Source organism: Myxocyprinus asiaticus, chromosome 18 (assembly GCF_019703515.2).
Source record: "Myxocyprinus asiaticus isolate MX2 ecotype Aquarium Trade chromosome 18, UBuf_Myxa_2, whole genome shotgun sequence".
Taxonomy (NCBI): Eukaryota; Metazoa; Chordata; class Actinopteri; order Cypriniformes; family Catostomidae; genus Myxocyprinus; species Myxocyprinus asiaticus.
The window spans coordinates 26187178-26209690 of NC_059361.1; the positions used below are offsets into that span (position 1 = coordinate 26187178).

General features: G+C 38.1%; 1 protein-coding gene across 2 annotated transcripts in view; it reads left to right on the plus strand.

Moving 5' to 3' along the window:
* LOC127455990 (multiple epidermal growth factor-like domains protein 11) overlaps nucleotides 1-22513 on the plus strand; it is a 196577-nt gene that overhangs the window by 98499 nt on the left and 75565 nt on the right. For both annotated transcript variants that reach the window (XM_051724242.1, XM_051724243.1), the window contains exons 7-8: nucleotides 12837-13083; nucleotides 20054-20174. In XM_051724242.1, the coding sequence (XP_051580202.1) occupies nucleotides 12837-13083; nucleotides 20054-20174 (368 nt within the window). The remainder of the gene's footprint in view (nucleotides 1-12836; nucleotides 13084-20053; nucleotides 20175-22513) is intronic.

Consider the following 22513-nt stretch of genomic DNA (forward strand, 5'->3'; position numbering starts at 1 on the left):
TTTCTGCCACCGGAGACAGAAAGTCATACTGTTAATAAATGATGAGAATTTTAATTTTAGTGTGAATTATCCCTTTAAGAAACCCTTTTCTTAAAATGGGCTGCCATGTTTTCTGATTAATGTATTGTGGATTATTGGCAATGCATCATGGCTGTTGTTGTGTTTTCAGCACTAGATGGGTGTGCAAGGTTGGGGGAGGGACTGCAAGCATCACTGCATTGTAGCAACTTCATAATTAAACATACATCATGAGGCACCATTCTTTAGGCAGGCAGCTGGCGCACACACGGCTTTTCCTGCAAATTGACCCGCAGTTTAACTAAATGTGGTTTACTGCCCCCTGGTGAGAGAGTTTCATGCCATCAGGTCAGGAATAAGTGCTATTGTGAGCAAAATATCCTCTTGGCCCAGGATACACAATGATAAAAACAATGGGACATGTGGAGATAATGGCTAAATATGTGGGTTTAAATTGGTGATCTATGTTTATCATCATCAAAATGCAGCATTAGGATAGAGTCACAGTATCTCTCGTATGTGGATCACTCGCCTACATCTGCCTGGTCTCTCCATCATCGAACCACTGCCACAGCCTCTGGCACAATCTACTTCATCCTAATTAGAATTAATAATTGAAAATAGGAAATCGATGGGTGCAAATTAAGCACTGCACTAGTGGGCTTTATTGGGTTGACATTGTCTCAAGAGCAGCAGTTGTTGGTCACTGCCGATCTCACATTTGTCTCATGTATCTCCATCTCATGAATCTCTTTATCTCGGGTCCTTCTTTTCAAAATGGAGGAAACCTAAAAGAGCCACAACTCTTTACTTGTTTGTTGGCCTCCTTCTATAGAGATCTTGTATAGTTTTCTCAAGGGAGAAGAGGAATATAGAATTATTAATTTGGTAAAGCAACGGCCCGTGTAACAATCTGCTGAGGAGGACACTCTTGACTTTTGTTGAATAAGCTACTGGTTTGCTGCACTAGGTCATGGCTTTTTTCAAATTATTCACGAGTGCAATAATGACCCGACTTGTGCCTGCATCAGTCACTTTAAAGATCCCTGCATCTCCACCCTCACAAAAGAAGCTGCGATCGTATAGTGGTGTCCCTCAGTATGCCTGTGAAATGTCTGTAGCGCAGTATTGAATAGAAGGTAACTTCTCAGGGCTGATATTGATCTTGATCACACACTAGATATATTTTGAACAAATGACCCAGTTGTATCCACAGGGGAACATCTTCCCTAGAAAGTTATTAGTCAGCAATTAATTTGATATACTGTAGATGTCTTTCTCTAGATTGTCTCTAAACAACCCTCTGTGAACACAACATGTTCAAGGAGCTTTGTTTGAAAACAGATTGCCAGATTTACCAAAGAATTCAGAATTCAGTGATGTGTGTAATTTTTTTTTTTTTTTTATGTTAAAATACTTTCACATTTCCCTCCTCAATGTGGATAGACAAGTAAAAGTAAGCCTTTTGTAAGATGATTTGCACAAAACATGTAAATAAAGTGGCTCTTTGGGTGTCAAACATTTTTTTATTTGCGCATCCAGCAATATTGGCTCAACCAATGGTATGAGTTTAGGGTAGGACTTTGTCTGACCAACCAATGATGAACAGGAAAACAGTCATCATTTTTGCCATTTCTTTTGGTGACATGACATGAATTATACACTTAATCATTAAACAGTGCTGTACAGAGTGACAGTTTTGCTCACGTTTGTGGTTAAAAATTGGAATTAGCGACGACACATTTTAACAACAACAAAAGTTATTTCTACCTACGAGGAGCATTGTAACAAAGGCAGCCTGATCTCATGAAAATTGCAACATTTTTGCAAGTGGTTCATTACATGTTTCGCTGCAGTTTTGAGGTGAAATGTCCACTGAGGGGCACTAAGGTTAATGCTATGGAGTTTTAAATTTATAAAACCTACCTCTCTGACCTAAACCTTTAACCAAAATCTAACCAATAGTGTCCTGAAAGCAAATGTGGGATGATCTTTTTTTCTATTTTGAATTTAGCAAAACCATCATCCCTACCCTGACTACATCTTCTAAACTTAACCTAAGCAAATGTGAGGTGAACAAAACAGACATCCTTACCCTAAATCTGACACCTAAACCTAAACGATAGTGTCATAAAGGCAAATGTGAGATGAAAAACTCAATAGCTGAAGCAGCCAAATCATTTTGTGGCGCCTTTATGACACTTTCGGCTCACATGTCGACTTGTGTGCTTTGCTGATCTCTTCTGCGTTTAAAGTCTGACGCTCTATCAGTCGGCCACCGTGCAAGTCAATCATGCTTGAATAAGCTTATACACGTAGCCGATTAGGTAATGCAAGCATTAAAATGTATCGTCTTTCAAATCATGCGTTATAGTAAAAGAGTTTTTATAAAATAAGATAGTATTTTATGGGGAACAGAGTGAAAAATAACTGTTTATGAAGTGATAATCTGCCATGTTACTCATGATTTGTGTGAAAGTGAATACAATTTGTTGTTGTTATAGTGCCTCTAGTGGTTATTTCACCAGAAAACGTCCACCAGCGATACGTAGAACGAGGCATGTAAAACTCATTTTGCAAAAATGTAGTTGTACTAACATTTCTGAACAAGGACAAGTACAATGAGTCTGATGTCTGCTCTGCTATTGCCAATTCTCGAGCGCTCAAACTTTATAGTGGGCTACCACTGACCTATTTGTTAGGATATTGCTTCACAATGAATAATTTTGTGATGAATAGCTATTTATATTAATAAAATATTGAATTATATCATATATGTCATTCAAAATATATAATTGAATCAAAATATTGTTATGGATATGGTTTTAATAAATAAGTGATTAAGTAGCATATATTGCGCTATTAGGCAACGTTTACACCGCAGCTGAATGTGACCCAAATCAGATTTTCTGTTCAAATCTCCATTTATCTGTAATTGTCTAGAATGTAATTCCTCAAGTCATTAACCACAAATGCTAAAACTTGGGTGACAGGGTGTCCAGAGTGTCCTTCCACTGCTAGAGCTCTAATTAAAGGAATGGAATGGGCTGGACTGGGTGCAAGGTTGTTCACATGATATTTTAAATGTAGCCCAGATACTGTCTGTATAACAAACTCTGGCATGTTCATCATGATAATATGAATAGTTAAGTAACAGTTAAAAATGGAATTAGCTGTTTTTTTTTTTTTTTTTTAAGGCAGATAGGACAGTTAATGCCTATATATCTTATAATACGTCAGCAAGTGATGGAGAAAGCCCGGCTTGATGGATAAAGTATTTTTAAGTAGTTTGCCTTTGTATGGTGCAATTTAATTATCATCGAAGAGCGAAACCATAGTATTGAAGGACAGCAGGAAAAGTGGCATTACATATACTGTATATAAGGTAAGAAGAGTTGTTATCTATAATTGTTTTAGATTTCCACTGAATTGCTTGCATTCGCGTTTTGATACAGTTTGAGGAAATATAGAAAGAGCGTTTTCTGTGCGAGTGACACCAGTAGAGCACTTACTTAAATCTATTTCTGGATGCTTTCATGCGCATATTTTACTACGTGTAGTCCGAACGAATGGGAGAACCAAACCTTTGAGCGTTTAATTTTCTTATCTTTCATTAAAAAGAACTGAATGCATTAAATAGAAAAGATATGACTAGGAATTAAACGTTTTAAACATTAATTGTCTATATAAGCAGGAAATCAAGTATGCAAATTTTAGTTATATTGATATAAAAATCACATTAAATCTGACCTAGCTGTTCACACTGAAAAAAATCGAAAAAATGAGATATGTATGCGATATATTTCCACATTTGAAAGTGGCCCAGATCGGATTTGAAAATGTCAGATTCAATGCGCTTGTGGCAGTTCACATTTCTATCAAATTAACATATCTGTGACATATCTGTGTCACATGTGTGTGAAAAAATCAGATTTGGGCCACATTCAGCTGCGGTGTGAATGTAGCCTAATTGTATTTAGTTTCTGTAGGCCTACTTGTAAAACTGTAAACAGTAAAATAGTAAAATTTAGTTTTTCGTTACCAGGCAGCGAGAATGAGCACGTCTGAGGAAGAATAGTTGCAAACTTTGGATTTGCCAAAGTTTGCAAAGTTGAATCTTTGAAAGATTTTAAAGATCTTTTAAAACAGATTGTTGAGGTGGTTATTTGAATGGCCACTTTGTTGCATTTCAATCCACAGCAATATTAGTAGTAGTAAATAGTAGTATTAAATAGTAATAAAACATTTTCTCTCACATACTCTCACATTATTCGAGTTTAATGTTAAACAAATACCTTCATCACAACTAAACCAGGAATTGGACCTGTTCATATTCATTTGAACAAGCTCCAAGAATTGTTCTTGTACTGCAGGTACTATAATACATCAAAAATACAATACACTAAAAGTCTTTACATGTGAACCATAACACAGCGTGAATTGTAGTGCAAAAGATACGACATCAGCACATCCTTATGCTACGTGACTCTCCTGAGGCTTTGGCTGGCATGTCCCATGCTGTTCCACTCTCCTGGGGAAAAGGAAACATGTAGCAGGGGCTTGTCTGAGATAAATTATGGTAGGAGGGACTCCCCAGTCTGTCGAGGCAGCCTGGCAGCTGCAGTGCAAGCGCTCCCCCCTCTGTTGTTACAACTCAGCACTATCCGCTCCTCATATTGGCAGTTTCTTCTGTATATTTAGAAAAACATCCATCAGCTCCCCACCCCAGACAATTTATCAGAAATTCCCTAATGTATCCCTAATTCATTCTTTAGCAGTCGACTCTTTCAGCGTGCTAATAAATAACATAGTGATAAGTGTCAGTGGCGCTCTAGAGGACACACTGGGTCATTTGATGGTTAGAATATTGGCAGCTTTTACAACTGTAAGTTTAACAGCATGTCCAGTAGACATTTATCATCCCAGTGTACCAAACAATCGTCACTTTCGGCAAAAAGAGTCATGTTTATAAATGTATAAAAAAAAAAAGAGCTATATAAGGCCCGTTCGTCTGTTGCAGGCAGCTAAGAGAACAATGGCAGTGGTGAGAGAGGTAAATATGGAGCATGAGAGAAAAGAGGCAGTATATTTGTGTGTAGTATTTTATTTATTTTTTTTAGCTTTAAATGTTTCCACTTAGGTATTTGAGCCAAGAGACTTTTTAGTCCAACTTCCAAAAGCAACCTAGTCTTATAGAATGAAAGTTACTATAACTATATTTTTGCAAACTGACTTTTACGTGCCAAATTCGACATTTTTCAGTAGTTTCCTGGTGAAATTAACGCTAAAGGCACTACAACAACTGTGTGTTTTATTCACTTTCACACAAATCATGACTACAACGGCTGATTATGACTTTATAAACACTTATTTTTTGCACTATAACTCACACACTGCTATGTTATGATATCTAAACACTTTTAATATAAGGCATCATTTGAAAAACAATACATTTTAAATAGTGCAGTCATTTGATATTTTTTTTAAAAACGCTATTAATCGCATAATGTTTCATAGTTAATCGTGATTAATCACAGATTTTGAAGGTGCTGAAATGTGACTCTAAATATACTTCTTTTCCTGTCAAAAATGCATTTATTTCCTTCTTAGAAAAGAATATGTAGCAATATAATGCTTTATTAAAATTTTCCAAACGAGGCCTTCAACATTGTAAAGATAGAAATGCACCAAAATAGTACCAGTTCAAGTAACATTAAACGTTTCCCAAAGTCAAAGTGGGAGGTTAACTAATTGAAAGAACTAGTCCCCACATAGGCTGCATATTCATTGTAATGGGCATTAAATCTCTTAAACTCTCATCCTCCACAATATTAATCTGCTAGAAGACTGTGGCTATCCACTTTGTTACAGCAATCGTGAAGCCACGTTCATGATTTGCATTAGGACGCCAGCATCAAGTGCTGCTTTGAACTCCACATGAAAAGCGCTTGCAGACAAAAACGTCTCATTCTGAATTTTGGTGATAGTTAAGACATGATGTGCTTCTGTGGTAATTAAAATGTGCCCTACTTAGGCTGATAAATACTTGATTTTTGTCAGAAGTTCCATCTGGGCTTGTTTTGTACTACATATAGCATCAAGAGCTCCTTTCTCCATCACTTTGTCACTGACACTGAATCACTGCTGTGTGTGAGTTGTGGTGTGTGCATCAGTGTAATGACTCCGGGCAGACACATAGCAAAGGTTCTGCCCTTCCAACCAGTGTTTATGCTGGTTTATGCTGTATTAGCGGTAAATGCGTTAATTGTCATTAAGAAAAATTAACACGTTAAACTTTTTTAATTAATTGCATGCATTACAGCGTTCATTTTGACAGCTCTAATTTTAATGCTTGTTTTACAGACTCACCTGTACATTTACACACTTAATCCAATGTGAATATCTTCCCTGGCAGCTCACCTCATAGAAAGTTAGATTTTGAGACCAGTCAAGCACGCAAGCTTACACGTGAGACGAGAGTGTCATAGAAGGGACACAAAATGATGTGATTATTTCAAAAAATGTGCTTTTTTATTTCTCTTTTATTTATTTTTTTATTTTTTTTGACACTGTTGGTTAGGTTTAGGTGTTGGTTTAGGGTAAGATGTCTTTTTTGTTCACCTCTCATTTGATTTTAGATCACTATTGTATCTAATATTGTACTATTGTATTGGATATTTCACTGGGAAACTGCAGCCAAACATGTAATAAGACACCTAATTTTGTTTTGCAAAAATTTTGCAACAGTCATGTAATGTTCATGAAACCAGGCTGTCCAAAAGAGTTATTTATTCCTTGAAGTGCACCAGTACTGCCAACCAATAAACGATAGGTGCATGATGCCCCTGATTGGTTCAGATTGCTTTCACTGCTACCTAAATCCTGTCAGAAGTGGTTTCTGAATGTGAACCATCACATGATTTCTCTCTTGTAATATCAGAGCACATTAATGTTTCCCATTTACAATGTATTTTAAAACAGCATCTTTTCTGACACATTTAGTCATTTTGTATGCTGTTTAACAGTGGCTTAATATGTTTTTTTTTGTATAACCTGTGCTCTGAAAAAGACATTCAACTGGAACTAAATAGAACTTGCTCTGAATGTCACTGAGGCACAGAGACAGACTTGAGTCATGTAGCAAACAGCACAGTGACATTGACTTGCAGTAATTAATACATTCTGTCATGTAAGGAAACTCCCATCCTGTATTCATCATGGCTTAGCAGAGATGAACTCAAACAGAAGAGTTCAGCTGTCAAGGTTTGGGATCTTCATTTATCTGTAATTGTCTAGAATGTAATTCCTCAAGTCATTAACCACAAACGCTAAAACTTGGGTGATAGGTTGTCCAGAGTGTCCTTCCACTGCTGGAGCTCTAATTAAAGGAATAGAATGGGCTGGACTGGGTGCAAGGAAGTAGTAATTGGCCCTGGAGGCATTGTGTGCTGTGATAGAGACACAGTGCTGTAATCAGGCTCTTGTGCAGTGTTTCCTTTTACACTTACCGATTCAGGAACCCTTGGCCCTGTTACAAACATTTTGATGGCTGCAGTCTATCTCTTGGATGATAAAAAATGGCAAATTGCAGCTTGACAACTGTTGAAGCTTTTGGGTAAATTTCCCAACGGTTTGTTAAAGGAAGAGCACTGTACACCCGGAAATGAAAATTCTGTCATTATTTTCTGTCATCGCCATGAAAGTCAACTGTGTTCAACAAGGAGAGAAAGAGGTGAAATGCACTAAGACAAGTTAATAGGTATGCACAAAACATAATCCCCAATTTATGAATGTGTAAAAATTACTAAAGACCATAAAGTTAAAATAACATCAATAATGAATGGAAATGTTGTGCTTTGGTGCACAGTGTAATATATATAGGCTTTTCTTGAACATTTTCTGTGTCTTGGTAAAAGTTAGTCCCAGCTTTTGACAAAATAGCCTATAGGAAAAGTAAAACCTGCCATTTGTGGTGAAAATGGTTATAGTGTTTAAACTCTATTTTTAAAGTTTATTTGAAAATTTGTAGACATGTAAATTCCATTTGTGTTGCTTGTCCTGCTTTTGAAGCCTTTAGCATGAGCCAGTAGCATTTGAGTTCTGGCTATGAGGAGCAAATTATTGGTTTGACCAACTTAACGAATACGCCCCTTCACTGAACCAGTAGTAGTCGGTCATTTGAATCTGAATGAGACTCGTTCATGAATGAGCTGAATGTTCTCGTGCAACAAGAAAAGTGGCCGGATTAATTATGAATAAAAGTGCATGATGATCACACATTACACAGAGACTCACGACCCAAACACAGAGTTAAAATAAATGTTTATTAATACAAACAAAAAAGGCAAAAATCAAACCAAAACTCCCACAAGGGGGAAAAACAATAAACATAAACTACCCCGAAGGGAAAAAAACAAAGGAAATATAATCTAGGGCTGGGGCAGAGGGTAACTGGAAATTAGGACCGACCGGACCAAACATGACTGGGACTGGAAGCAAGACCGACTGGAAACACAAGACACACAAGACTGGAAACAAGAGGAACTGGCACTGGAGAGCAAACACGAGGAGACTAAAATAGGGAGAGAAATCAAATGGGTTAACAGGAGACAGGTCAGGCAAATTAACTAATAATAAGCAAACAAGGAGGCGGGGTATGATGTAGGACAGAGAGACATGCGGCGATACAGAAACAAAACAAAGCCATGTACTTTTACAAGACAACAAAACACCCGAATGGCATGAGCGCACATCGCCAAGACAATAAGGAAATACACGCCCATGCCAACCAACAAACGAGACGAGAGAATGTGTAGCAACGGCAAACAAAGCGATGCCACGCATTCTCACACTAAACCAAACCTGAGGCATATGCCACGCGATACACGCAACAGGCGACAAAAACAAGACAGGACACCTGTGCGAGAGTTCGGCCACACACACGCCCGACACCTTAGGTCGAAGTGTTAGAACCTCAGCACAACATGAAGATGGCTCGCGACCCGGGCACGCAACGAGAGCATGACGCAAGGTGCACCCGCGTTCACGAGAGCCAGACAAACTATTGACAGGAGTGCATGCTGCCAAGATGACATAGGCACGATGTATCCACGTCAATAAAAGATAGACATCCGGATCCCGACACAGACCGAAACCGAACCAGACAGGAAGTCAGGATCCAGACACTGTGCTCCAGACATGAAACAAGACAGACCAAAGAGCGCACGGTAGGAAATACAAACCGTGCGCTTACACAAAGACAGACAATGAAACGTACCACGGTCCAGTCACTCTCAGTCTGTGTTTTGGTCTGACAGGACTGTGACATATGGACGTTAATGAAACTCATAATTATCTTATAGGCTAGTATTGTTGTCTTTTTTGTATAGCTTGATAAAAAGTTATGCTCAGCAGTTCACAATATGATCAATATTCTTTGTTGTCAGTTGTGGGGAAACGCTTATGATGCTTAAACACTCTGCAGTGCTGAAGTCTCTTAGTATGTTTGTTGACGCAAAGTTTTATAAAAGATAATTAGACTTGTTCCAGTCGTGAATGACTGTGCTTTTGGTTCAGTGTTAATACTCGTTCAAAATGTAAAATACTGGCACAAGGTCGTAATTTGCAGAAATGGTCAATGAACAAATTAATGAACGACTCTAACCAAATCTTTTTGGTGAACAGATTCAAAAGGCTTGAGTCACCAAGATGAATCAAAATCACCACCACTATTAAGAATAACTTGGAATATACAGTAGTGCACAAGTTGAACTGACTAATTTCAGGTTGTTGTATGGTGTTTTTGACAGTTGTGGTCATATGAACTGTTGTTGAATGGAAAAGAGCTGTGTGAGAATTCCTTAAAAGTTTTGAAAACTTTTATGTTCCACAGAAAAATTACAGCATGTGGGTTAAGAACAACATGAGGGTAATTAAATAATTATGACAGCATGTAAACAGCTGTTTACACTTTGAAAGTCTGTCTAATTAGCCTTTTGTAGTGTTTGTTTATTTAGGCAGCACCAAAATACATATTTATCTTTTCAGCCTTATTAATTTTTGAATCAGGCCTGCAGCTGAAATGATTTAACTTTCTCTGTAATAAGGATAGGCTAGCGCAGACTTACCATACTTGTGGGAGAACTTCAAGTAGCAGCATTTCAGATTTTTCAGCCTCAGTTCTCTCAGGAATGTGCATGACACTGCCCTACACTGAGATCTTTCTCAACCATCTGATCAGAGCAGACCATTCGATTTTCCTGCTTATCAAAGTACAGTACACAAACTCATGCTCACAACTCAGCTCTGATGCCTTGAGGTGCAATATTGTGAAGGAGAGCATGGGTTCTCTCCCAGTACACATCCTTTGATTAGCCTGTTAGTGCAATGCCGAGTTCTTTTAATAGGGGTTGCTGTTTAGGTCGCCCGTTTTGTGTACTTACCATGAAGTCTCTGCCCACACATGCACACACACTAATGTTCATTGCTCCACAGGGGGCCTCATCCACTTCTCCATCATCTTTTCTCTGTTTAGACTCATCCTTACGGAAGCTTTCCTTCAAGCTTTAAACACAGAGAAATAGGAATAAGATTGTGTGTTTTACAGCCTTGCCCATGGCACCAAGTGAACTCTTACTCTTGAATCACGGCTAAATGCTGTCAAAGGGCCCACAGTGAGAGGCAGCCAGCGGCGAGTCTGAAAAACTAAACGCAGAAGAGATAGTCCGACAGATAATGGGCTTTAGGAAGAAATGTGCTGCTGAGGCATCTCGCTGTAGGGGGAAAAGAGGCTTTGATTCTTCAATGGCAACGTTTTGTGGAGCTTCTGAGAAAAAGACTTCTGCAAATTAAGCTCTGTCAAGATTTTCACTTTATTTGGCCTCCTCCGCAATGATTTAGTAGAGCTGCAGATGAAGAGTTCAGGCAGACATGAAGCCAAAGCAGAGTGGATTTGCCATGTTGAATGGGAGGGAAACTGTTTGTGGCTCAGTATGACGTATCTTTGAGAGTGAAGTACTCACTCTGAGGCTAATGGGGAGTTGACGAGTTCTGGGGGCTGGCGAGTGTAGGAAACAGTGGATGTGTTGTGTTTTTCTGCTCTTTTTTTACTCTCATCAGCGTGGGAGAGCTGAAAGGAGAGTGATGAGTGCTGATTGACTGCGAGTGGAGCAGGCAATGAGCTGCTCATCTGTCTCCACTGACCTCCCGCAGATTCCTGGTCTTTAATGCGGTCTGGTCATTTGTGTGGTGTGAGAGCTCAACCAACAGGAGAACTCATCCGTGGCAGATTTACTCAAATCAATAACTTGCCTCCTGGCCTCTGTTATCTGCTTAAAGCAGCCTACATTGTGTTTTCCTCTCAGGAAAGACTCGCCATGATGCCGTGATGTTCCGTGACCCTCCTCTGTGCCAGGCTGTCTTCTTAAAGTGCTGATCATTCACCTGGTGTTTGTCTGGCACGGACACCGGACACTGGTGCTTCACAGCAAACAGCCCTCATTAAGGCCTTATCCAATTTAAAAATAGCCCCACCCCAAACACATGCCATTGGATGAATCAGTGTTGCTGTGTCAAGCTGGTCGGGATGTTCAAACACACAGAGCAATGTTTTGATATTGCCACAGAGCCACGGTGTTTTCACTTTTTGAGTGAATCAGTTTTAACATCAAGAAAATTACTGAAGTTTAACTATTAATCTTAATTAATAAAAAATTTGTTTAATCTTAAATATTTTCTACTATCCAGTGATAGTTCATCAAAACATTAAACTCCATTATTTCCATATGAAAATTGTATCATTTAATCATGTTGTTCCAAACCCGTATGACTTTCTTCCATGGAATACAAAAGATGTTTGGCAAAATGACAGCCTCAGTCACCATTCACTTTTCCATACATTGAAAGTGAATGGTTACTGAGATTTTCAGTCCATAACATTATACATAATGTGCAGAGACAACTATAGGCAAGCCATGGCTGATTCCCCCAATAAATGTAAACAAAGTGGCTCTGTGGTATTATCAAAATATTGCTCTTTTTTTTTAGCATCTCAACTAGCCAGACATAGCAACACTAGCTCAACCAACAGCATGAGTTTGGGGTGGGGTTTGTCTAATCAATGGACGACAGGGGGAGAGTTCGCTAAATATTTAGTGGTGTGGGAATTGCACTTTCACTTCACTTTTAGTGAGCATGTTTGCTATATCAGAAATAATGCAGAAATATTGAGTAGGCAGTAATTTTAGGGTATGAGGTGGGAGATCCCGGAGATAAAAGGCTCTCACAATCACGTCAAACACCACCAGGTGCACAGAGAAACATTTATGCTAGCTACTGTAACACAGTGTAAACACAAAAACAACTGTGTCAGTCTTTTATAGCATCTCTGGGCCACTGGCTACAATATTAGTTACTTGCTTGCAAAATCACCCATTTTATTGATGGGTTTTTATTCCATCGTGATATTAGCTTGTTGATAATTTAGCATGAATAGAGGGCAGAATGTAAATAATCTATGCTTCAGCTTATCCCCACTCTCAGTGGGATTCACTTGTATTGATAAAACGCTGTGCAAAGCCATATATTTCAGTATTTGGTAAGTAATAAAATTAAATTACTTCACAAATCTCATGACTTGCCAATTTAGGGATTACAGGTTATCAGTCCACAACCTGTTGCTCAGGATTTATTACAACCAAGTCATTCTGATCAGCGAGTGTCCTCCCTCAACTCAGGCTAGTGTATGGCAGCATTTATGTAGAAGAATCTCCTTTTTGTGCTGGTGTAAAAAGCCCCGTTTCTTCTCCTTTGTGTATCAGGTTGTGAAAGTGGCCACTGGGGGCCCCACTGCAGCAACCGCTGCCAGTGCAAGAATGGGGCCCTGTGTAACCCCATCACAGGAGCCTGTGTATGCACAGACGGCTACCAAGGCTGGCGCTGCGAGGATCAGTGTGAGCCTGGCTACTATGGCAAGGGCTGCCAGCTGCAATGCCAATGCCTCAACGGGGCTACCTGTCACCATGAGACAGGGGAATGCATATGTGCACCAGGCTATATGGGCCCCATGTGAGTACCAGAGATAAAGTCATCTGGTTTGCAATGTAGGGTATATAAGGTATTTGCAATGTATTCTGATATTAAAGAAATATTCTATATGTATACATATATACAGTATATATAAGTATAAAATATAAACATGTGTTATATAATAATATATACAATATTAAAATATAATACACACACATATACAATTTATTATGTGTGTGTATTATATTTTAATATTGTATATATTATTGTATTATATAACACATATGTTTATATTTTATACTGTATATATACTGTATATAAACACTGGTGGCCATAAGTTTGGAATAATGTACAGATTTTGCTGTTTCGGAAGGAAATTGGTACTTTAATTCACCAAAGTGGCATTCAGCTGATCACGAAGTATAGTCAGGACATTACTGATGTAAAAAAAACAGCACCATCACTATTTGAAAAAAGTCATTTTTGATCAAATCTAGACAGGCCCCATTTCCAGCAGCCATCACTCCAACACCTTATCCTTCAGTAATCATGCTAAGTTGCTACTTTGGTACTAGAAAATCACTTGCCATTATATCAAACACAGTTGAAAGCTGTTTGGTTCATTAAATGAAGCTTAACATTGTCTTTGTGTTTGTTTTTGAGTTGCCACAGTATGCAATAGACTGGCATGTCTTAAGGTCAATATTAGGTCAAAAATGGCAAAAAAGAAACAGCTTTCTCTAGAAACTCATCAGTCAATCATTGTTTTGAGGAATGAAGGCTATACAATGCTTGAAATTGCCAGAAACTGAAGATTTTATACAAAGGTGTACACTACAGTCTTCAAAGACAAAGGACAACTGGCTCTAACAAGGACAGGAAGAGATGTGGAAGGCCAGATGTACAACTAAACAAGAGGATAAGTACATCAGAGTCTCTAGTTTGAGAAATAGACGCCTCACATGTCCTCAGCTGACAGCTTCATTGAATTCTACCTGCTCAACACCAGTTTCATGTACAACAGTAAAGAGAAGACTCAGGGGTGCAGGCCTTATGGGAAGAATTGCAAAGAAAAAGCCACTTTTGAAACAGAAAAATTAAAAAAAAAAGGTTAGAGTGGGCAAAGAAACACAGACATTGGACTACAGATAATTGGAAAAGAGAGTTATGGATCATAACTCCAATGAGCTTTTGTGGGATCAGCTAGACTGTAAGGTGCGTGAGAAGTGCCTGACAAGACAGCCACATCTATGGCAAGTGCTACAGGTAGCATGGGGTGAAATTTCACCTGAGTATCTGGACAAACTGACAGCTAGAATGCCAAGGATCTGCAAAGCTGTCATTGCTGCACGTGGAGGATTTTTTTGATGAAAACTCTTTGAAGAAGTTTAAGAAGTTCTGAACATTTTTTTTTTTTTTCAAATTGTAATAGTAATTTTTCACGTTATTAATGTCCTGACTATACATTGTGATCAGTTGAATGCCACTTTGGTGAATAAAAGTACCAATTTCTTTCCATAAGAGCAAAATCTGTACATTATACCAAATTTTGGCCGCCAGTATATATATATATATATATATATATATATATATATATATATATATATATATATATATATATATACATATACATATATATACTGGCATATATATATATTATATATGCCACTATATAGTACTGTGCAAAAGTCTTAGGCACATAATATTTTTCACAAAAGCATTTGTCTTAAGATGGTTAATTATATCTTCAGCTTTAGTGTGTCAATAGGAAATATAAATGTTGGACTCCCAAACATTTGCAAATAGAAAAGATTAGAATAGAAGAACAGGGAGCCCTGCAACAGATGTCATGGCCCCCACAAAGCCCCCCACTGAACATTGTGTCAGTCTGAGATTACATAAAGAGACAGAAGCAGTTGAGACAACCGGAATAGAGAGAAGAACTGTAGCGAATTCTCCAAGAAGCTTGGAACATCCAATCTGCCAACAACCAAGAAAAACCGTGTCCAAGGTTACCTAGGAGAATTGGTCCTGTTTTAAAGGCAAAGGTGGTCACACCGAATATTGATTTAGCTTTTTTATGTTTACTGGACTTTGTATGACATTAAGTGATAAATAAAAACTATTTATGTCATTATTTTTGAAGAGATCCTCACTATGCAACATTTTTGACAAGTGCCTAAAACATTTGCACAGTGCTGTATATATATATACACTTACGGTCAAAAGTTTTGAAACACTTACTCATTCTTTATTATTTTTTTTCTTCACATTTTAGAATAATAGTAAAGTCATCAAAACTATGGAATAACTTTTCCATATAATACATTTTTTTTTATTTATTAAATTTTAGTTTTATAATGAAATAAATTAGTATGGTGGTACAATTATATTTTTGTCTACAAAACTAATTTCAAACATTTAAGCATATGCCTTCAGATCAAAAGATTTTTAAGATCATGAGAAACAGTTCAATCAAGTGTTTCAAAACTTTTGACTGGTAGTGTATATATATATATATATATATATATATATATATATATATATATATATATATATATATATATATATATATATATATATATTCAGTTTTGCTCAGAAGTTTGCATACCCTGGCAGAAATTGTGAAATTTTGGCATTGATTTTGAAAATAGGACTGATCATGCAAGAAAACTGTCTTTTATTTAAAGATAGTGATCATATGAAGCCATTTATTATCACATAGTTGTTTGACTCCTTTTTAAATCATAATGATAACAGAAATCACCCAAATGGCCCTGATCAAAAGTTTACATACCCTTGAATGTTTGGCCTTGTTACAGACACACAAGGTGACACACACAGGTTTAAATGGCAATTAAAGGTTAATTTCGCACACCTGTGGTTTTTTAAATTGCAATTAGTGTCTGTGTATAAATAGTCAGTGAGTTTGTTAGCTCTCACGTGGATGCACTGAGCAGGCTAGATACTGAGCCATGGGGAGCAGAAAAGAACTGTCAAAAGACCTGCGTAACAAGGTAATGGAACTTTATAAAGATGGAAAAGGATATAAAAAGATATCCAAAGCTTTGAAAATGTCAGTCAGTACTGTTCAATCACTTATTAAGAAGTGGAACATTCGGGGATGTCTTGATACCAAGCCAAGGTCAGGCAGACCAAGAAAGATTTCAGCCACAACTGCCAGAAGAATTGTTCGGGATACAAAGAAAAACCCACAGGTAACCTCAGGAGAAATACAGGCTGCTCTGGAAAAAGACGGTGTGGTTGTTTCAAGGAGCACAGTATGACAATACTTGAACAAAAATGAGCTGCATGGTCGAGTTGCCAGAAAGAAGCCTTTACTCCTGAACAATTCTTCTGGCAGTTGTGGCTGAAATCTTTCTTGGTCTACCTGACCTTGGCTTGGTATCAAAAGATCCCCGAATTTTCCACTTCTTATTAAGTAATTGAACAGTACTGACTGGCATTTTCAAGGCTTTGGATACCTTTTTATATCCTTTTCCATCTTTATAAAGTTCTTATAGTTCTTTTCTTCTCCCCATGGCTCAGTATCTAGCCTGCTCAGTGCATCCACGTGAGAGCTAACAAACTCATTGACTATTTATACACAGACACTAACTGCAATTTAAAAAGCCACAGGTGTGGGAAATTAACCTTTAATTGCCATTTAAACCTGTGTGTGTCACCTTGTGTGTCTGTAACAAGGCCAAACATTCAAGGGTATGTAAACTTTTGATCAGGGCCATTTGGGTGATTTCTGTTACCATTATGATTTAAAAAGGAGCCAAAAAACTATGTGATAATAAATGGCTTCATATGATCACTATCCTTAAATAAAAGATCAATCCTATTGCATGATCAATCCTATTTTCAAAATCAATGCCAAAATTTCACAATATCTGCCAGGGTATGTAAACTTTTGAGCACACCTGTGTGTGTCTAATATATATATATATATATATATATATATATATATATATATATATATATATATATATATATATATATACTGATCAGCCACAACATTAAAACCACCTGCCTAATATTGTTTAGGTCCCCCTTGTGTCGCCAAAACAGCGCCAACCAGCATCTCAGAATAGCTTTCTGAGATGCTATTCTTCTCAGCACAATTGTACAGATCAGTTATCTGAGTTACCGTAGACTTTGTCAGTCTGGCCATTCTCTGTTGACCTCTCTCATCAACAAGGCATTTCCGTCCACAGAACTGCCGCTCACTGGATGTTTTTTTGTTGTTGGCACCATTCTGAGTAAATTCTAGAGATTGTTGTGTGTGAAAATCCCAGGAGATCAGCAGTTACAGAAATACTCAAACCAACCTGTCTGGCACCAACAATCATCCATGCGATTATCTAATCAGCCAATCGTGTAGCAGCAGTGCAGTGTATAAAATCATGCAGATACATGTCAGGAGCTTCAGTTAATGTTCACATCATCAATCAAAATGGGTAAAAATGTGATCTCAGTGATTTGAAGCGTGGTGTGATTGTTGGTGACAGATGGGCTGGTTTGAGTATTTCTGTAACTGCTGTACTCCTGGGATTTTCAAACACAACAGTCTCTAGAATTTACTCAGAATGGTGCCAAAAACAAAAAGCATCCAGTGAGCGGCAGTTCTGCAGACGGAAATGCCTTGTTGATGAGAGAGGTCAACAGAGAATGGCCAGACTGGTTCGAACTGACAAAGTCTACGGTAACTCAGATAACCGCTTTGTACAATTGTGCTGAGAAGAATATCATCTCAGAATGCTATTCTGTGATGCGGTTTGGCGCTGTTTTGGCGGCACTAGGGGGACCTACACAATATTAGGCAGGTGATTTTAATGTTGTGGCTGATCGGTGTGTTTATGTGTATATATACTATATATATATATATATATATATATATATATATATATATATATATATATATATATATACACAGTGGTGTGAAAAAGTGTTTGCCCCCTTCCTGATTTCTTATTTTTTTGCATGTTTGTCACACTTAAATGTTTCAGATCATCAAACAAGTTTAAATATTAGTCAAAAATAACACAAGTAAACACAAAATGCAGTTTTTAAATGAAGGTTGTTATTATTAAGGGAAAACAAAATCCAAACCTACATGGCCCTGTGTGAAAAAGTGTTTGCCCCACCTGTTAAAACATAACTTAACTGTGGTTTATCACACCTGAGTTCAATTTCTCTAGCCACACCCAGGCCTGATTACTGCCACACCTGTTCTCAATCAAGAAATCACTTAAATAGGACCTGCCTGACAAAGTGAAGTAGACCAAAAGATCTTCAAAAGCTAGACATCATGCCGAGATCCAAAGATATTCAGGAACAAATGAGAAAGAAAGTAATTGAGATCTATCAGTCTGGAAAAGGTTATAAAGCCATTTCTAAAGCTTTGGGACTCCAGAGAACCACAGTGAGAGCCATTATCCACAAATGGCGAAAACATGGAACAGTGGTGAACCTTCCCAGGAGTGGCCGGCAGACCAAAATTACCCCAAGAGCGCAGCGACGACTCATCCAAGAGGTCACAAAAGACCCCACAACAACATCCAAAGAACTGCAGGCCTCACTTGCCTCAGTTAAGGTCAGTGTTCATGACTCCACCATAAGAAAGAGACTGGGCAAAAATGGCCTGCATGGCAGAGTTCCAAGACGAAAACCACTGCTGAGCAAAAAGAACATTAAGGCTCGTCTCATTTTTGCCAGAAAACATCTTGATGATCCCCAAGACTTTTGGGAAAATACTCTGTGGACTGACGAGAGAAAAGTTGAACTTTTTGGAAGGTGTGTGTCCCATTACATCTGGCGTAGAAGTAACACCGCATTTCAGAAAAAGAACATCATACCAACAGTAAAATATGGTGGTGGTAGTGTGGTGGTCTGGGGCTGTTTAGCTGCTTCAGGACCTGGAAGACTTGCTGTGATAAATGGAAACATGAATTCTGCTGTATCCTGAAGGACAATATCCGGCCATCTGTTCGTGACCTCAAGCTGAAGCGAACTTGGGTTCTGTTAGCAGGACAATGATCCAAAACACACCAGCAAGTCCACCTCTGAATGGCTGAAGAAAAACAAAATGAAGACTTTGGAGTGGCCTAGTTAAAGTCCTGACCTGAATCCTATTGAGATGCTGTTTCATGACCTTAAAAAGGCAGTTCATGCTCGAAAACCCTCCAATGTGGCTGAATTACAACAATTCTGCAAAGATGAGTGGGCCAAAATTCCTCCATAGCGCTGTAAAAGACTCATTGCAAGTTATTGCAAACACTTGATTGCAGTTGTTGCTGCTAAGGGTGGCCCAAACAGTTATTAGGTTTAGGGGGCAATCACTTTTTCACACAGGGCCATGTAGGTTTGGATTTTGTTTTCCCTTAATAATAACAACCTTCATTTAAAAACTGCATTTTGTGTTTACTTGTGTTATTTTTGACTAATATTTAAACTTGTTTGATGATCTGAAACATTTAAGTGTGACAAACATGCAAAAGAATAAGAAATCAGGAAGGGTGCAAACACTTTTTCACACCACTGTATATACACACCCCTATTTAAAATATTTAAAAAATATGCTCTTATATATATATATATATATATATATAAATATTTTAAATAGGGGTGTTTTATAATCATATTGCTGTTGCTGCTGCTTTTTTATCATAGGTAAGGGCATTGAATGCACTCTGCGTTGTGTCATGCTTAAGAACACCCCTTTCTCATAGTTAAATCACTGTAACGCACTCCTGGCTCATTCCTTTAATCTACATACTACATAATTATTCTTTGTCTATATTCATTGTAGCAGAAACACTGTGAAGTACTTGTGAGGGTACTAAATGTGTGTGTGTGTGTGTGTGTGTGTGTGTGTGTGTGTGTGTGGGGGGGGGGGGTCATTAGTTTTGGTTCATAAGTCTATGAACACTCATGTGTTTTATGTTGCAATCCCATGCAATGACTGTCTGAGTTTCATGTTTTTGCTCCTGTGGTTTGGTAGCTGTGGCGAGCGCTGTCCCTCTGGAAGTCACGGACCACAGTGTGAGCAACGCTGCCCCTGTCAGAACGGAGGAACCTGCCATCACATCACTGGCGAATGCTCCTGCCCGGCTGGTTGGACGGTAAGAAAATGCACACGGGGGGACCGAAAGACTGTAAACATGAGGGACAGAGGGAAAGTGACTGGGAAAATGAAAGACAGAAAAGAGACAGAGGGGAATAAGGATGAGAAGACAAATGAGAGGACAGAGAGTGAAGGGGAGTAAGAGGGCCAACTACTAAAATGATGGAAGAGGTGAGTCACACTTAAAAGGAAGGAAGGAGAATAGAGAGTAATTAGAGAGTAAAAGGGAGGGTTAAGTGAATAGAAGGAAGGAGAAAGAGTTTTAGTGGTAAATGATGTGGAGTGGAGTAGAATCTGAATGGAGATTCATGGACAAACCGGCAGTGATCTGCAGAGAGCATGACAGAGCAATTTACATTATTATTTTGAAAAAAATCATGAAGTTTCCTGAGCCTCAGTACTGCTTCCCTTGCATCATCATACACTCGGAAAGAGGACATAACATCAAAAACATGCTCTTTTGAAATAAAAGAGGTCAATGTACTGTGTAGGCTTATTCTTAAGACCAAAATATATTTTGTTTTTGACGCCAAAGCTTAGCATCTGCATACAGTGCATACAGTATAATTCATTTGACTGTGTGCGCATTAGGCATGTGACAGTATTCAGTAATATGGTATATCATGGTAATTAACATGCACAATATTGTTATCATGGGCACTTCAAAATACCGTAAATATTTCTAGATAACCTTTTAGCCAAACTGTTTACATTTTTCTGATCGCACAGTATTTTTTTTCCCATCAACGTATCAAGATTCACAACACTGCAGCATAAATGACACATGCGCACTTTGATATAAACAAAACCAGCATGGATGAGAAGCATGGCTGAAGGAGGAACACAGCTGACCCTTTATTCGCATTCTAATAGGGTTAAGTCTGAAGTGTGGAAGTATTTTGGGTTCCATAAAAATGTAGAGGGATTGTGGATGATGGTTTACCTTTGTGTAAAACATGTGGCAGAAAAGTGCCAGCAAAACAAGGGAACACCTCCAACATGTTCGCTCATCTGCGGGACAGTCATCCTGTGCAATTCATAGAGATAAAGGTAAGTTATGACATTTCTGCTCGTTTTTCCAAACTGTTTTTGAAAACTGAAAGACAACACTCTAAGAGACAACTAGCTAAGTGGCAACTATGATGACAAAGAAAGTGAACTGATGTTGCCATTTGCAGATAATGTCTAGAGTGCTTTCAAGTGGCTGAAGAGTAGTTTGCTAAAACTCCACTAGCTACACAGTAAACTCTTCTAGTAACAACTAAAATACAGTTATAGTCAGCTAATAATTAGTCATGTGAAGAATAATGGCAATGTGGCACAATGATTATTTCAGTATTAAGTTCAAGTTGGAATGCAATGCAATTGTATGTTGCTATGCTGTGAATTTGCGGTTGTTAAATTTGTAGCCAGCACCTAGCTATATATTATCAACTATCTTGTTATATTGTAAAAAATCATGCATACTATTGTTTTGGCCAATTAGTTGTTAAATTTTTCAATTTTGTTTCAAAATTCTGTTCATTTAAAAGGCCAGTTTGCTATTGAAAAAAGTAATTAAACTTTTTATAAAGAGAACAACAATAAAGTTTGTTTATCTTTCAACCCATTTTTGTCATGTAATTCACTACCGTGATAATATTGTTTACTATGATAAAAGCTTAAGCAATTATCGTGATGCGAAAATGTTATACCATGACATGCCTAGCGCACATACTCAGGTGGTTGCCGCTTGCACACTATGACAGCTATTGGTGTTTACACCCATAAAGATGTCTTTATATTTCTTCAGACTCGAGTTATACAAATGCAGGTATGTCCAGACCTCCTCACACACGCGTTCATGATGTGCACATCCACTGTTGTTGTTTCCACATTCGTCTCTGTGTTGTTTACAATACATCATCTTCTAGTGCTTCTTCTTGCCAGCAATGGCTCAAGTGTGAGTGTTGCCACCTAGTGCAAATAATTCCGGGCGCATTTGCACACTGCACGTTCAAAATATGTGTGGTTAAAAAAAATCGGACTGCACACGTTCAGTGCTCGAGCACTGCTAATGATGAAATTTGCATCAGACGTCCTGTATTCCTAACCGAAGTATACTTTGGGCTTAACTGTTCACAATGCAAATTTCCCTCCTCAGTTCACGCAGACCTGCCTGCTGTAAAGACCTGTATGAATTTCCATCTTGGTTGATGCTGGTTTGGTGCTGGTCAAACAGATGGACCAGCATAGCCTTGATGTTAAAGGGATAGTTCACCCAAAAATTTAAATCCTCTCATCATTTACTCATTCTTATGCCATCCCAGATGTGTATGACTTTCTTTCTTCTGCAGA